Consider the following 17,234-nt stretch of genomic DNA (forward strand, 5'->3'; position numbering starts at 1 on the left):
TGACAAATACAACACTTTAAACTTTGGCAAAAAATTATTCATACTTAATTCATATTCAAAAACTCTGAATTTACACCAGAGATTATTATTAAACCATGATAAATTAGCATCAGAGACTAACATTAAGCCACGATAAATCAGACATTATGTTTCACAGAAAGGTGTATATATATATATATATATATATAAATTTATATATATATATGTTTTTTTGTGGGTTTTTTTGAGGAAAACTTTTCCAAATACTCTCATTTGTAGTTTACTTACAAGAAATCAAATTATGGGAAGTATTGTCCATAACCAGGATAAGTTTCAGATAACTAGTTTTTTCTAAACGGATTTACAACCAAAAAGTCCAGCAAGTCAAATTAGGATGCCTCCCAAAATTGCTTTGGGAGCTTTGCTAAGGCGATGGAGCTTTTTCATCGTTTGCCAGCAAATAAGCAGCTGCCCATAGTAGCCTCAACACTTGTTTCCAAAAGGGTACATGGTGAAAGTCACCAGTAACGACCATGTTGCAAAATCCAAGTCAACTCTTTAGCATTCACCTTACCTGACCTATCAGCAGCTTTTGATCAATCAGTCTTCATGAAAGACCTTCTTCGGTTGGGTTTTCAGAATACTGTTTTCTTCCTACCTCCCTACCCTGGCTGATCCTTCTCAGTCTCCTTCATGGTTCTTCTTTTTCATCCCAGACTTGACACATTATAATGTCTCAGGTTTGGCAGACTTCTTTCCTCTCTACAGTAACTTTCTAGGTGCCTCACCCATTATCAAGTCTTCACATAGCACCGACATTCTGATGACTCCAAAATTCACAACTCAAGCCTGGACTACTTTCCTGAACTCCAAACTCCTATCTTGTTGCCTCCTTGACATCTGCACTTGGTAAGCATCAACTAACTTCACATTTCAAACTTGAACTCCTAAGCTACACCTCCAACTCTAAACCAGCAAATTGGCACTATCCTAATTTACGAATCACAATAACTAATCAAACTGCTCCATCCATGTTCCTTCTATCATCCTCAGTCACATCCTGGAAACAACATGAACTGGGATGGAAGAGGCAGAATCAAACTCAGGCCAGTACAGGCATAATTCTTTGAATTTTAGGTACAGGCAGACAGAAAGGTATTCCATGAGAGAATCCAATCTGAAGATGAGAGGAAAGCAGTACAGCTTGGGTCACCTGTCTACACCAATGGGATCCCAGTCAATTTACTCTTTCAACTGGGGATCTACCATGCCAGTTATTATGCTAGATACTAGGTACAGGTGGAGGAAAAAACCCACTATGTTCTCACAACAGAGAGGAGTTAGGAAAAGTACCATACAGTAGAGAGAGGACTAGAATCCACATCTTCTGCCTCTACATCAAGAGATTTACAAATGGAATGCCTTAATAAACATATATCAAAACAATTCATAGAAACTCACTAGATTTTAGGAACGTACAAAATTTAACTTTTCTACAACAAAATAAGCATCTATGGCAATGTCTCTGAGAAATGTTATGCTGATCTGATATTCTTACAGAAGAAAAACTTTATATTATGAAATAGAATGTAACTTCTAGCTTATGATAAAGATGACAGAAACAAAGATAGATCATGTAGTTACCAAAATATTAAAGAATACTCTCTTGTACAAAGCTAGCTAGGCTGGGACAGGCAAAGAGTTTGATTCCAATAACAAACCCCTGCAGAAAGGCAGCAAAGATAAAAGTCTGACAGAAGAGTGTTTCCACTATATTGTGGTGGGTTTTTCTTTATTTTTTAATTATGAGTGACTTGTTTTGTATTGCTTCGAGGCTTTCAATTCTAAAATTCAAGTGAAGTGTGTCTCAATTCTAAAATTCAAAATCATGCCAACAAAAGTAAAATAAATGAGAAGCACTACTTGAGATGAGGTTTATCCCATAAAATTTACATAAGATTTTTCATACAAAATTTTTCTCTTCTGTTGTACAAAAATATTTTCTATGTATTTGACACAGAGAGACAGTTTTTTCTGATAGAAAAATGCATAAGAACAGGAGATTTTTCAATCACATGAAGAAAAGCTAATCAGAGAATTTGAAAACTTTCAAAATTAAATTATTTCCTTTTATAAAACATTACAGTATAACAAAATCTTAAGAAAAAAAGATGTTTGTTAGATAGATGAATTTTGTGATCCAGCCTTTTAACATAATTACCTGTATTTCAATGCAAATTCAGCTCTGTATTTACATAGCTAAATAAAAGCTTTTGCAATTTTATTTCATCAGAAAAAAAAGGAAAAGGAAGCCAGAAATGCCTAACATTTTAAAGAATTACTGTGGAAGATTATTTACAAAAATATCATCCACATCACACTAGACTCTACAACTTAAAATTCTGGTGAAAACCTATTTTAAATATTTATTTTTTATTAGATAGCAACTCCTTGAGGCCTCAACTTGAGAGAACTGGGTCTGCCCCCTCAGAGTTTCTACTTCACAAAGAATTCTAAAAATGTTTTCCAGCTCTTCATGAAATACCATCTAATTACAGAAAGACTAGTCAAAAGTAGATAAACACCTCTGCTCTAGAACAGCATATTCTATACTGCTAATTTGCACAATGGAGGTCCCAGTAGTGAGGTACCCACATCATGCACCCGGAGGAGGGATGGTAAGTTCAGGAACAACAGCCGTTATTAGATTGGGATCATCTCATGTTTGTGCAACCATGCTGACTTGTTCATGCCTAATATTTCAAAATAGTCAGTTAACTGCTTTCAACCTACACATCCCCTACCTGAAGGGGGGCAGTGAGGACTTCTAACAATGAGAATTTGTTTAGAATAAAACATCTCAAAAAAGAGCCATAAGAGGTTTTTGGGGTTTTTTTTCCTTTGAAAAGAGCAAAAGACCTAAATTTTGTTCTAGGATTTTGGAGTTACTTTTTAAGAAGACGCTTTCCAAGAAGCTAGGAAAGGTAAAGTAAGGAATTTAGTGACTCAAAACACAGAACTTCTTTCTGACCTCTATTTTAATAAAATAGCTTTCAAATGAGTCTAGTACCTCTAAGTTCCTTATAGACTCTCTTTTATTAAAAACAAGCACAGCATAATAGTCACTATGGCCGAGAATAAAGTTCATTCACCCTTCAGACCACAGAGAAAGATACTCTAAATGTGGAAAATGACAATATAATGAAACAAAAGGGGAAAGTGGTATCAAACAGGTAGGATATATTCTGATTTGTACTATTACTGATACTGCTACAATGACCAATTTCAAGATATGTATGGTTGTTGAAAACCAGCTCACAAAATTCCTGAAAATTTAACAATCCTCGAGTCCATATGAACAGGCGCCAGCACATGTACATATAGAACAGTCCCAAGAGTACAATGCAGGATCCTCCTCCACCAGCATCCATTAACATCCACCAGACAAACCATTTCCTCCCATGGGAAAAATAGCCCCAGGAAGCCCTTCTCTAGGAGAACTATAGCATAAGGACCAAAAAGAAAGCTGGAGGCCTATGTGCAAATCTGGTCCATAAACCAATTTTGTTTGACATTCAAAGGGTTTCTTCTCAAGAAAAACCTTAAAACTAGGAGATATTTTCTAAAAATCTAGAATTCTGGCTTCTCTTGAAAATAAGAAAAAAAGAACATAAGAAAAAATGCAGAAAATTATTCAAGAAATAAAGTAAGAAAGGTTTGCAGAACTCAAGATATATGAAGCTACTAAAAACACTGATCTAATTTGACAAATATAAAGAATATATGTAGCATGTATATATAATGAAGCATAATAATAACAAACTCCCTTAAAATCACCAAAGTAAGAAACAGGTCAGAACTAATACCCTATCTGCCCAGGTGTTCTTCACCTATTCTTCCACCTGCCTTCTCAAACCCAAAGTTAATCACCGAAGTCTGTGTTTATCATTCTCATATTTTTCCTCTGTGTGTGCGTGTATATGTATGTGATTTCATTGCATTTACACATCTCTAAACTATATACTGTTTTGTATTGCTTTTAGTTTTACAAAATATTATATGTTGTTTTAATTCAACATTTTTCAAAGATTTATCTTTGCTGCTACATGTGTAAGTTATTTATTTGCAAGGCTGCCCATGTCCAACTGTACAAATATACCAAAACATCTATCCATTCCCGTCATTGATATTTGTTTGTTTTTAGCTTTTTACTATGAACAATATTGCTACTATAAACAGTATTTTTCTTATATCCTAATATAAGTAGTTTCCCTGGACACGTGCAAAATGCCTATAGCATAGTGCTGTTTCAAACTCTAAGTAGCAAACCACTCATTAGAAGACCAAAATCAGGAAGTTTTAAAAATAAAATAGGATAGTATCAAACTGCAATGCACAAAGAAAGGTGATTATTTCATGAATCTTTGATACCCACCCACCCCTATGTGTTTACTGGACCAAATTGTAAGTATATTTGTTACTGTCTAGTAAAAACAGTCTTAAAGTCACCCTTCTAGGTAAATACCCCATAAAAATGTGAACTATTGACTCTTTTGGGATGTGGATGCCCAACTTTGTAAGATAGCACCAACAAACTTTTCCTAACCAGTTACACCAATTTATACTCCCATGGAAAATGTATAAAAACTTCCTGGTGATCCACTACCCCGCTAACTTTGGTAATGTCAGGCATAAGAATTTTCGGTTAATCTGGTAAATACAAAATAGCATCCCACTGTGGTATTAATCTGCATTTCTGTGATTGCATATGAGGTTGATCATCTTTCCATATGTTTACTTCCGATTTCCCTTTCCTCTTGTGTGAAACATTTTTCTGTCTTATTGACTTCCTGGCTGCATGTATGTATGCACGTGTTGATCCATGTCTGCATGTATATATACACGAATCCTTTGACAGCTATGTGTTTCAAGTCTTTTCTCCCAGTTTGTGGCTTTTCTTTCTCCTTTCTTCACAGTGTCTTTTAATGAACGGATGTTCTTAATTTCATAGAACTTATCAACCTTTCCTTTTGTTTTGTATTTTGTGTTTAAGAAATTTTTCACTCCATCAAGATCATATAAGTTTGTTTTACCTCATAAATGTAGTCAAATCTTTGCCGTCCCCAGTGTCCTCAATGCCTTCTCTCTCCTTATCAGTTCCCCTACTTCTGTGGGTCTGTTTTGGGTTCTATATTCCACTCCATCGGTCAATTTGTCTATCCCAAAGTCAGTAATATACCATCTTAACTTCCATATCTTTAAAATAAGTCTTGAGTACTAATAAGGCAAGGACTCTCATTTTCTTCTTCTTTAGAAATGTTCGGCTATTTGGGGGCCTCTTTTTATTTTTTTTTTGCGGTACGCGGGCCTCTCACTGTTGTGGCCTCTCCCACTGCGGAGTACAGGCTCCGGACGTGCAGGCTCAGCAGCCACGGCTCACGGGCCCAGCCGCTTCACAGCACGTGGGATCCTCCTGGACCGGGGCACGAACTCGTGTCCCCTGCATCGGCAGGCGGACTCTCAACCACTGCGCCACCAGGGAAGCCCTGGGGCCTCTTTATGCTCATCAAGTTTCTCACAAAATTAATGTACTTTTAAGTTAAATCTGTACATTGAATCATTTGTGAGAATCATCTTTTAGATACTGAATCTTCCTATTCAAGAAGATAATGTCTCTATTTAATTTTTTAATGTCTTACAATAATGTTTCATAATTTTTCCATACAGCCTGCATATGTTTCTAGATACATTTTTCTTCCTACTGTCAATAATATCTTTTTCTGACTGATATCTTTTGTCTGTTGCTATTGGAAAAAAGGCAATTGATTATTTTTTAATATGGATCTTATATTCAGCCATCTTGCAATACTCGTTATTTCTAATAATTTGTGGATCCTTTTAGATTTTTAATAGAGACAATCACTTGAGAAAGATAGTGTTACATTTCTTCTTTTTCAGTCATTATTTTATTTCTATTTCCTGCCTTTCCACAAATGCCAGGATTTTCAGAACAATGTTGAATAGAGGTGGTGATTGCAGGCCTCCTGTCTTTTTCCTGATTTTAGGAGACCACTTTTACATTTTACTAAGAAACACCAGGCTAAGAAAGCTCCCTTCTATTCCTAGTTTACCTTTAGTTTTATCTATGATAGATTTGACATCTCTCATTCTTTTTATCAATCTACTGAGAAAAACACATGACTTTAATGTGGTATCTTTGTCTGGTTTTGGTATCAAGGTGATGCTGGCTTCGTAGAATGAGTTCAGAAACATTCCTTCCTTTGCAAATATTTTGTAATAGTTCACAAAGAGTAGGTGCTAGCGCTTTTCTAAATGTTTGGTAGAATTCACCTGTGAAGTTGTCTAGTCCTAGACTATAGTTTGTTGGGAGTCTTTTTATTATGGATTCAATATCATTACTGGTAACTAGTCTGTTGATATTTTCTATTTCTTCCTGGTTCAATGTTGGGAGATTGTACATCTACAGGAATTTTTCCATTTCTTCTAGGTTGTCCATTTTATTGGTGAAAAATTGTTCACAGTAATCTCTTATGATCCTTTGCATCTCTGTGGTGTCAGTTATAAATTCACCTTTTTCATTTCTGACTTTATTGATTTGGCCCCTCTCTTTTTCTCTTGATGAGTCTGGCTAAAGGTTTATCAATTTTGTTTATCTATATCTTTTGACTTACATGTAAAGTGATTATTGATGGGTAAGTAATTGCTGCCATTTTTTAAATTGTGTTTGGGTTGTTTTTGTAGTTGTTTTTTGTTCTTTTTTTTTGCTCTCTTCCCTTGTGATTTGATGATTACCTTTAGTGTTATGCTTGGATTCCTTTCTTGTTTTGTGTGTGTGTAACTATTATAAATTTTTGGTTTGTGGTTACCATGAGGTTAATGTATACCATTATATATGTATTAAGTAATTTATTTTAAGCTGCGCCCCTCTTAAGTTCAAATGCATTTTAACAACCCTGCATTTCCATCCACCCCAATATTTACTGTTTTGACATCATATTTTACATCTTTTTGTTTTATGTATCCCTTTACTACTTATTGTGGATATAGGTAATTTTACTACTTTCATCTGTTAACTTTCCTACTAGTTTTGTATTTGGTTGATTTACTACCTTTACTATATAGTTGCCTTTACCAATGATATTTTTTTCTTTCATAATTTTCACATTTCTAGTTGTGACCTTTTTTTTTTAATTTATTTTGAGGTGTGTTTATTACCCTTTGGACAAGTAAGCAGAACGTCCAACTGACCAAGATTCAAGGAGGGATGGTCAGAGCTGGCTTTAGAGGAAGACTGCGAGTCATATATGGAAATTTAACAAGGATCTAAGGAGGCTCCCTGGAGTGACAATGTTCATGGATCAATGAATATATGGGCCTGCTGGTCGGGTCTATTTTAGAAAAGTAAATTTGCTTTCTTGTAGGTAAATTCCAAAACCAGCTAATGTGGTCTCCAGGATCGCGGGGATATTATTAGAATCCCAGACAATGCTAAATTAGCAACCCCTTTCCCTTACTAATCTATCTAAAGACAAAAAAAAAAAAGTACTGCCCAAAACCCTCTCCTCATGTTTTCATTTTTCCCAGTGTCTTTTCAGGATGAGCCCTGACAGATAGTTGAACAACTGCCCTTTGGACGGTGGCTGCAGAGAGCTGAGCAAAGGGTCTTGGAATTCTGAAATACAGATCAGATGACGTTCTTATAACTTAATTATCTTGAATTCTCTAACATTCTTTTACCTGTTGACATTATCATATTAAAATTTTATCATGCCTGAAATGTTTATTCTTGCAGTGAAAATCACTCCAGGTTACAATTTTTCCCCTTCTCAAAAATACTGCTATTTCTCTAGATGGTTGTTTTTATTCCATCATCCATCATGATAAAAACTAGATAGCTAGTGGGAAGCAGCCACATAGCACCGGGAGATCAGCTCGGTGCTTTGTGTCCACCTAGAGGGGTGGGATAGGGAGGGTGGGAGGGAGACGCAAGACGGAGGAGATATGGGGATATATGTATATGTATAGCTGATTCACTTTGTTATACAGCAGAAACTAACACATCCTTGTAATCAATTATACTCCAATAAAGATGTTTAAAAAAAAATGGCCTTTTCTTTTTCACTTACAGAAATCCCTTTAACGTTTCTTGTGAAGTTGGTTTGGTAGTGCTAAAAGCTTTTCTTGTCTGTAAAAGTTTTGACCTCTACATCAAATCTGAATGAAAGCCTTGTGGGTATTTTAGGTTGTAGGTTTTTCCCTTGCATCACTTTAAGTATATCATGCCACTACTTTCTGCTCTGCAGGGTTTCTGCTGAAGTCAGCTGATAATCTTATGGAAGTTCCCTTTTAGGTAACTTGTTACTCTTCCTTGCTGCTTTTAATATTCTGTATTCTCTCTTTAGTTTTGGTTTTTACCGTTTTAATAATACAATGAATTGTATCTTGGTGTGGTCCTTCTTGGGTTGATGCTGTTTGGGGCTCTCTGTGCTTCCTGGGCCTGGGGATGTCTGTTTCCCATCCCAGGTTAGGGAGGTTTTCAGCTATTATGTCTTCAAATACGTTCTCTTCCCCTTTCTCTCTTCTCCTTCTGGGACCCCTATAATGCAAATGTTAGTATGCTTGATGCTGTCCTACAAGTCTCTTAAACTGTCCTCATTTCTTTTTATTCTTTTTTTCTTTTTCTTCAGCTTCATTGATTTCCACTACTCCATCTTCTAGCTAATTTGTTCCTCTGTATCATCTAATCTACTGTTGATTCCTTCTAGTGTATTTTTTCTTTCAGTTATTACATTCTTAACCTCTGTTTAGTCATTTTATATTTTATACTCTTGGTTAAAAACTTCTATGTTTTCACTCTGTTCATCCAATCTTCTCCTGATTTCTTTGCTATGTATCAATATTTGGTAGTTCGGTTACATTTCCTGACCTTGGAGAACTGCCCTTTAGTAGGAGATGGCCTATCTGTTCCAGCAGCACACTCCTTCCTATCTGGTCACCAGAGCTGTATGCTCCAGGGGTGCCCGTTATGGAGACTGCACAGGCCCTTCTGTTATAGCAAGCTGACCACTTTGAATGGTCTGGCAGGCATGGCTGACCCCCAGTTCAGTTGGTTGCCAGGTCCTGCCTTATGTAGAGGCTGTCAGCTGCTGCTGGGTAGGGCTGGGTCACAAGGCAGCTGGCTGTGGATCCCCAAGGGGTCCCGAGGCTAATGTTGGCTCACTGGTGGGCAGAGCCAGGTTTCAGGGTGGGTGGTTACAGGACTTGGGTCCTTGGATCTAATGTTGATCTGCTGGTGAGTGGCGCCAGATCTTGACACACCTGGCTACAGGGCCCAGGGTGTCCCAAAGATGGTGTCGTCCTGTTGGTGAGTGGGGCTGGATCCTAGAGAGGCCTGCTGAGGGGTCCAAGGTGTCTTGGAGCTGGTGTTGGCTTGCTAGTGGGCAGGACCAGTACCAGGGCCTAGGGTGGGATGGGGGGTGGGGTGCACCAGGGCAGGTCCTGCAAACGAGTTGGTAAAGTCGGTCTGGGGCTAGTGCCGGCCCACTAGTGGGCAAAGCCAGGTCCCAGAGTCTCTGGCTGCAGGGTCCTGGAGGTCCTGGAGTTGGTGTATCAACCTGCTGGTGGGCAGGGATGGGGCCCAAGGTGACCTGGGGCTGGTGCCTGTCTACTGGCTGGTAATGTTGGTCTAGGGTTAGTGCTGGCCAACTGGTGTGTACAGCCAAGTCCTAGGGTCTCTAGCTGCAGGGCCCTCAGGTGGAGGGACTAGTGCCGGGACTGTGCAGGGCTTGGTCCTGGGCCCTCTGGTGGACAGGGCCAGGTCCCAGGATGGCTGTGGGCTCAGGGAGTCTTAAGGCAGCTGGCAGGCTGGTGGGTGGGGCTGTGTCCAGCCCAGCTAGTTGCTTTGCCTGAGGCATCCCAGTACTGGTTGTGAAAGGCTGGTGGGTGGGGCCAGGTCCTGGAGCTAATAAGCTAAAGGGAGAATTCCAAATTGGTGCTTGCCAGCATCAGTGTCCTAATGGTAGAATGACTTCCCAGAAATGTCTGCCACCAGTGTCTATGTCTTCAGAGTGAGCTGCAGTTGCCTCCTGCCTCTCCAGAAGGATCTCCAAGATCAGCAGTTGCATCTGAATCACACTCTTCTCAAACTACTGCTTCTGCCTTAGGTCCTGGAGGATGCAAGATTGTGTGTGTACCCTTTAAGAGTGGAGTCTCTATTTCCCACAGCCCTCTGGCTCTCCCAAAAGTAAGCACTGCTGGCCTTCAAAGCCAAACATTCTGGGGTCTTGTCTTCCCAGTGTAGGATGGCTGTACACCAGAAACTAACACAACATTGTAAATATATATATATATATATATATATATTCTTTTTTACATTCTTATCCATTATGGTTTATTACAGGGTATTGAATATAGCTCCCTGTGCTATATAGTAGGGCCTTGTTGTTTATCTATTTTACAAACAATAGTTTGTATCTGCTAATCCCAACCTCCTAATTTATACCTCCCACTCCCTTCCCATTTGATAACCATAAGTTTCTCTTCCATGTCTGTGAGTCTGTTTTGTAAGTAAGTTCATTTGTATCATATTTTAGATTCCACATATAAGTGATATCATATGATATTTGTCTTTCTCTTTCTGACTTACTTCACTTAATATGATAATACCTAGGTCCATCCATGTTGCTGTAGACTGCATTATGAAATTTAATGAAGATTTTAGGATCCAGCACATGATACCTTTTTATAAATATTTCACATGTTCATGAGAAGTATACATACACTCTAATCTGGGGTTAAGAGTATATTAAACCAAACTTGGTACTCAGGTTGTTCAAATCTTTATTTTTAAGCTTTGTCTTTTGACCTCATTGATAAGTTGGGAGAGATGGGTTGCAATTATCCACAATGACAGAGGATTTGACAGTTTCTCCTATATACATCCAATATAGCTTTATTTGTACATTTTCAGATCTTTGTTTTCAGGTGCATACAAGTTCAGTATGACATTTCCTAAGAAATTTAAACTTTTATCATATGCAGTGACTATCTTACTAATAATCCTTTTTATCTCAAAGTATGTATCTATATACCTCTTTCCTTTGGTTAGTCATCTCCTGGCATAAAAAGAACTATACCAGATGTGGCTATTATTAACAATACACAGCCTATTTACATTTTTTAATTAGATCTAAACATCTCTGTCAACAGCAAGTTTAATCAACTGACATTAATGGTAATTACTTTACTTATTTCAACATCTTACTATTTAATTTGTCCTAAGATTATGCTTCTTTTTATATTTTTTATGGATCTGATGAACTTTCTTTTGGTTTTTGTTTTGTTTTGTTTTTCTTACTACTCCCTTCACCCTCCAACTCATCTGTAAGCTTTATGCTCTGTTTCCATGAAGAATATCTTAGGACCCCTATCAAAGGATACACAGGCCTTAAAACCTTTCATCTGTGAAAAGCAAAAACCAATGAAAAGCCCTGAGCCAAGCGTGAAGCAATGTATCCAAATTAGAACTGAAAGTCAGTAGATTTTTTTAAATATATAAATTTAAAAAGTGGAAGACTAGAATTAATTCTAAAAAACAGAAAAAATAAAAAAGCTAGAAGACATCTGAGATGGATGGATAGATGGATGGCAGTGAGGGAGGGAGAGAGAGAGAGAAAGGGCAGGTGAGAGGGAGAAAGGAAAGAAATCAGGCCATGTGTCTGCTTCAGCACAACCTGTGAGCTAATATGGTTTTTCTATCTTTAAATAGGTAGAAAAAAATCTATTTAAAATACTATTTCATAATCTATAAAAATTATATGGAATTCAAATTTCACTGTGCATGAAATTTTACTGTAACAGAAAAACACACATTTTTTTACACATTGTGGCTGCTTGAGCACTGTATGTCAAAGTTGAGTAGCTGGTACAAGACAAGGATGTCTCCTGTCACTAGTCCTTTTCAACATCATGGTAGAAGTCCTTACTAATGCAATTAGACAAGAAAAGGAAATAAAAGGTAATACAGACTGGGAAGGAAGACATTAAACTGGCTTTGTTTGCAAAATATATTTTCATGCATGATGTGCAGAAACCTGAAAGAATTAACAAAAACATTCCTGGAACAAATAAGCAATTATACCAAGGTTGCAGGACACAGGGTAAATATACAATAAGTCAATCATTCTTTTATATACCAACAACGAACAAGTGGAATTTGAAATTAAAGACACAATATCACTTACACTAAGACCCCAAATAATGAAATACTTAAGATATAAATCTAACAAAATATGTACAAGATCTATATGAGGAAATTAAACTAATGCTTGAAATCAAGGAAGAACTAAACAGAGAGAAGAAATTCTGTGTTCATGGATAGGAAAACTCGATATTGTCAAGATGTAGATTCTTCCCAATTTAATCTATGCAATTCAATTCTCAATCAAAAGCACAGCAAGTTATTTTGTGGATATTCACAAACTGATTCTAAAATTTATATGGAGAGGCAAAAGAGCCAGAATAACCAACACAATATTGAAAGAGAACAAAATTGGAGGACTGACAGCAACCAATGTCAAGAGTCACTATAAAGCTACAGTAATTGAAGACAGTGCGGTTACTGGCAAAAGAATAGACAAATAAATAAAGGAACAGAACACAGAAACAGATTGCATAAACACAGTCAACTGATCTTTGACAAAGGAATAAAGGTAATATAATGGAACACTGATAGTCCTTTCAACAAATAGTGCTGAAACAACTGGACATCCAGAGGCAAAAACATGAATCTAGACACAGACCTACACCCCACAACAATTAACTTAAAATGGATCACAGATCTAACTGTAAAGCACAAAACCATCAAACCCCTATAAGATAACATAGGAGAAAACCTAGAAACCTTGGGTATGACAATGACTCTTTAAATACAACACCAAAGGCACAATCCATGAAAGAAATAATGGATAAGTTTGACCCTAATAAAATAAAAAACTTCTGCACTACGAAAGATAACGTCAAGAGAATGAGAAGACAAGCAACAGATTAGGACAAAGTATTTGCAAAAGACATACCTGATAAAGGAATATTATCTAAAATATACAAAGAACTCTTAAAACTCAACAATAAGAAAACAATCCAATTAAAAACTGAGCCAAAGACCTTAATAAACACCTCACCAAAGAATATATACAGATGGTAAATAAGCCTATGAAAAGACACTCCACGTCATATGTCATCACGGAAATGCAAATTAAATCAACTACGATCTACCACTACACACCTATTAGAATAGCCAAAATCTGGAACACTGACAACGCCAAATGCTGGCAAGGATGTAGAGCAACAGAACAGAAACTCATTTACTGCTGGTAGGAAGGCAAAATGGTACAGCCACTTAGGAAGACAGTTTGGCAAATTCCTATAAAATTAAACAGACTCTTACCACATGATCCAGCAATCGTGCTCCTTGGTAGTTACCCAAAGGAGTTGAAAACACGTCCACTCAAAAATCTGCACACAGATGTATATAGCAGCTTTATTCATAGTCGCAAACACCTGGAAGCAACCAAGGTGTCCTTCAGTAGGTAAATGGAGAAACTGTGATACATCTATACAGTGGAATATTGTTCAGCAATAAAAAGAAATGAGCTATCAAGGCATGAAACGACATGGAGAAAACTTTAATGCATGTTACTAAGTGAAAGAAGCCAATCTGAAAAAGCTACATATTACATGATTCCAACTATATGATGGAAAAATATGGAGAAAGTAAAACATGGTTGCCAGAGAGGGCAGAAGGGACGGATAAGTCAAGCACAGAGGATTTTTAGGGCAGTGAAAACACTCTGGACAACACTATAATGATGGGTACATGTCATTTTACATTTGTTCAAACCCATGGAATGTAAAACACCAAGAGTGAACCCTAACATAAACTGTGGACTTGGGTAATTATAATGTGTCAACATAAGTTCATCAGCTGTAACCAATGTGCCTCTCTGGTGTGAGATATTAATAATGAGGGGGGGGGAGACTATGCATATTGTGGTGGCAGGGGATATATGAGAAATCTCTTTACCCACCCCTAAATTTTGATGTGAACCTAAAACTACTCCTGAAAAATAAAGTCTTTAAAAAAAAGAAAAGTTGAGTTACTGCAATAGAGACCATAATACCCCTGCAAAGCCGAAAATATCTGCTATCTGTCCCTTTAAGAAAAAGTTTCCTAGCCCCTGGTTTAATGTACTAAACGAACAAATTTGATCAAGACAGTTTTTACCTGCCCTTCAAAGTCTCACTAAGTCACCACCAAAGACATCTTAAAAATTTTATGTCCATTGTAATGCTGTAGTGAAAAGTATCATTACCTAATATTAGGGAACTCATGGAATAGGAAAAAGAGTACTGGATCAGGATCCAGAACAGAAATAGTACAGCTTCAACCAGTGAAAAGAAAAATCTACTACAAAAAAAGTAGTTCTTCATTTAAAAAGCATCAGAAAAATTCCAATTTCAGATTCAATAAAATAGAAAGAGGCTGGGAACAAACATCAACGTAATGTTTATAACTGAACCAGTCTTAGCCATTCATCCCAGCATATATAGAGAGTTACAGATAGCATCAACTTCTACTTCCAAGATCAAGTTCTCTGACCAACATGGAAACCAAATCCATGCTCTGCCTCAGAAGACATCTATCTCACCATATGGTTGAAGCTGGAGAGAGAAGCAGAGGAGAGTCTTCAATAACACTGGCAGAGGATAAACAAAAGTCATGAAGGTGACAAGAAACATTCTAGAAACCAAAACACATATATTTTTTAAAAACTTAGCTCTAAAAAAAAAGGAAACAACAATAACAAAACCACACAAGACCCCAAAAGATGCCACATGGTCAAATTCTAATCTTTCAAATAACAGATGATTTCCCTGTATAGTACAGAAAAAGGTGAAAAACTTTTCACTTCATTCTATGAAGGTTGTATAAACATGATACCAAACCAGAAAGGGTAACACAAAAAACAAAATTAGAAGATTCCCATCTCGTTTATGTTTATATCAAAATATATAAAATTAAATCCAGCAGTATATATTAAAAACCACCATAACCACGAACCACAATGACCAGGTAGTGTTTATTCTACTAATACAAGGCCAGTGCAGCATCAGTAAGACTATTAATACAATTCAGTATAATAAAATCTGAGACAAATTTTAATATATACCATCCTGACACATAACAAAAAGGCAGCTGACAAACTTTAACCCTTATTCTCGATTAGAAAAGAGTAGCAAACTCCTAAAGAAGTTGAAATAGTAGAAAACTCTCTGAACTTGATATTTATCGGCAAAATATTAAAAGCATTCATTAAACTCAAATAAAGGTAAGGATGAACATGATCCCTTCAACAGCTGAATATTGTACCAAGAACCTTAGCCAATGTGAGAATATATGAAAAATATGTTAAGATTAAAATGCTGGAAACAGAAGAGATTAAAATTGCATTTTTTATATATAATGAACTTTTTTTGCTTTCTGGAAAACACAAGAAAATTAATTGAGAAAAAACAATGGCTTATACAAGTACAAGCACATAAAATTTACCAAATTTCCTACGGACCTACAACAATAACCAGACTTCATCAGAAGTATGGTGAAAAGATCCCATTCAAAGGAATAAATGCTATAAAATAGCTAGGGATAAATCTGAGGGGGAAAAAAGATACAAGACAAAGCCAATGTGAAGAAAACTTCTTTGACGAACATTAAAACATGAATGACCACCCCCTCAAAATAAGAGCCATGCATATCATGGATGGAAAGATTTAGTATCATAAAAATGTCAATTCTTTATAAACAAGATTTATAGAAATTCCAATCGAAGTCTCATAAGAGTATTTTTCTTCTTCACTTTAAAATTAATAATTCTAAACTCATTTGGAAGAGTTGATGTGTGAGAATTAGCAAAGAAAATCTTCAAGGAAAAAAGAAAAATAATAATGACGGGAACTTTGTACCCTCTAGATATTAAAGCTCCTAGAAGTGAATTAGGGTGGAACATTAAGAGGCAATACCTGTAATAAATTTAACAACAAAAGATTAATACAAAATTGGCTTTAGGTAAATAGTTATTAAATAATGCTATAGAAAAGAGGATAAAGAATGTGAAAAGGCAATTTACAGGAGGGGAAAAGCAAGTCTAATCTGAAAAGATATACTAGCATCTGAGAAAGTGAAAATTAAAATGCTAAGATTATTTTTTTCTTCAACTCTGGCAAACTTAAAAAATAACAACATTAAATGCTACAAGACTATAAGGAAACAGGTACTGTCATGTGATTGATGGGAATATAAATTATTACCATCTTTTTGCAACATAATCTGGTAGGATTTATTAAAATGTAAAATGAACACATGATACTTAGAACTGCAATACCATGTTTAGCAATCTTACAAATATACATACTAATGTTCTAAAAGACTTTGTACAAAGATAATCACTGCTTTATTATAAATAACAAAAATGGCAAAACCCCACAAAAACAAAACAACAAAAACATCCTAAGTGTTCATTAATGAAGAAATAGTTTCAAATTTTGGATAAACTATGCTATGGATTACTATGTAGTAATGTATTAAAGAGTATTAATAATAAATTGATATATACTGAAATATAAACACTACACAGAAATTTATAATTCTAAGGAGATAGTATGATCCCGTTTATGTAAAAAACAAAAAAAATCCCAATCTATAAATATGTCTGTGTATGCAACTATTTAAGAAATATAAATACTTATGTCAAAGGCTTATGCCAAATTATTCTTTGTTTTCTAATAATTACCTCTATATGCCATGTCATCATAAATAGGAGGCATCTTTAATTATAAAAAAAATTTTCACAACTTTTCAAATTAAATATATTACATGCTGTTTTACAACCAGCTATAGGTCATGACTATCTAACCATATAAATATTTTAGCCAAAGCTTATACATAAAGACAATGTGCAACTTTTAAAATCTGACATTTAAGGTCACCTTCAGCATGCTAAAAGGAGAATTTAATTGTGCTTACCGATTTCATTAATCACTGCTCTTATTTTGGAGACAAAAGGACCAACTTCACTGGAATTCATTTTGACTCTTTCCTTAAGGTCAGCACCTACAAAGTATTTTATTTACAAATATAATCTAGTTATAAACAAAACTTTAAGGCAACAAACTGAACA

At 36.0% G+C, this 17,234-nt stretch overlaps 1 protein-coding gene across 10 annotated transcripts in view; it reads right to left on the minus strand.

Moving 5' to 3' along the window:
- AUH (AU RNA binding methylglutaconyl-CoA hydratase) overlaps positions 1-17,234 on the minus strand; it is a 162,113-nt gene that overhangs the window by 88,798 nt on the left and 56,081 nt on the right. For all 10 annotated transcript variants that reach the window (XM_067745039.1, XM_067745036.1, XM_067745034.1 and 7 more), the window contains one exon: positions 17,081-17,167. In XM_067745039.1, coding sequence (XP_067601140.1) covers positions 17,081-17,167 — 87 coding nt within the window. The remainder of the gene's footprint in view (positions 1-17,080; positions 17,168-17,234) is intronic.

The sequence above is a fragment of the Pseudorca crassidens genome, chromosome 7 (assembly GCF_039906515.1).
Source record: "Pseudorca crassidens isolate mPseCra1 chromosome 7, mPseCra1.hap1, whole genome shotgun sequence".
Taxonomy (NCBI): domain Eukaryota; kingdom Metazoa; phylum Chordata; class Mammalia; order Artiodactyla; family Delphinidae; genus Pseudorca; species Pseudorca crassidens.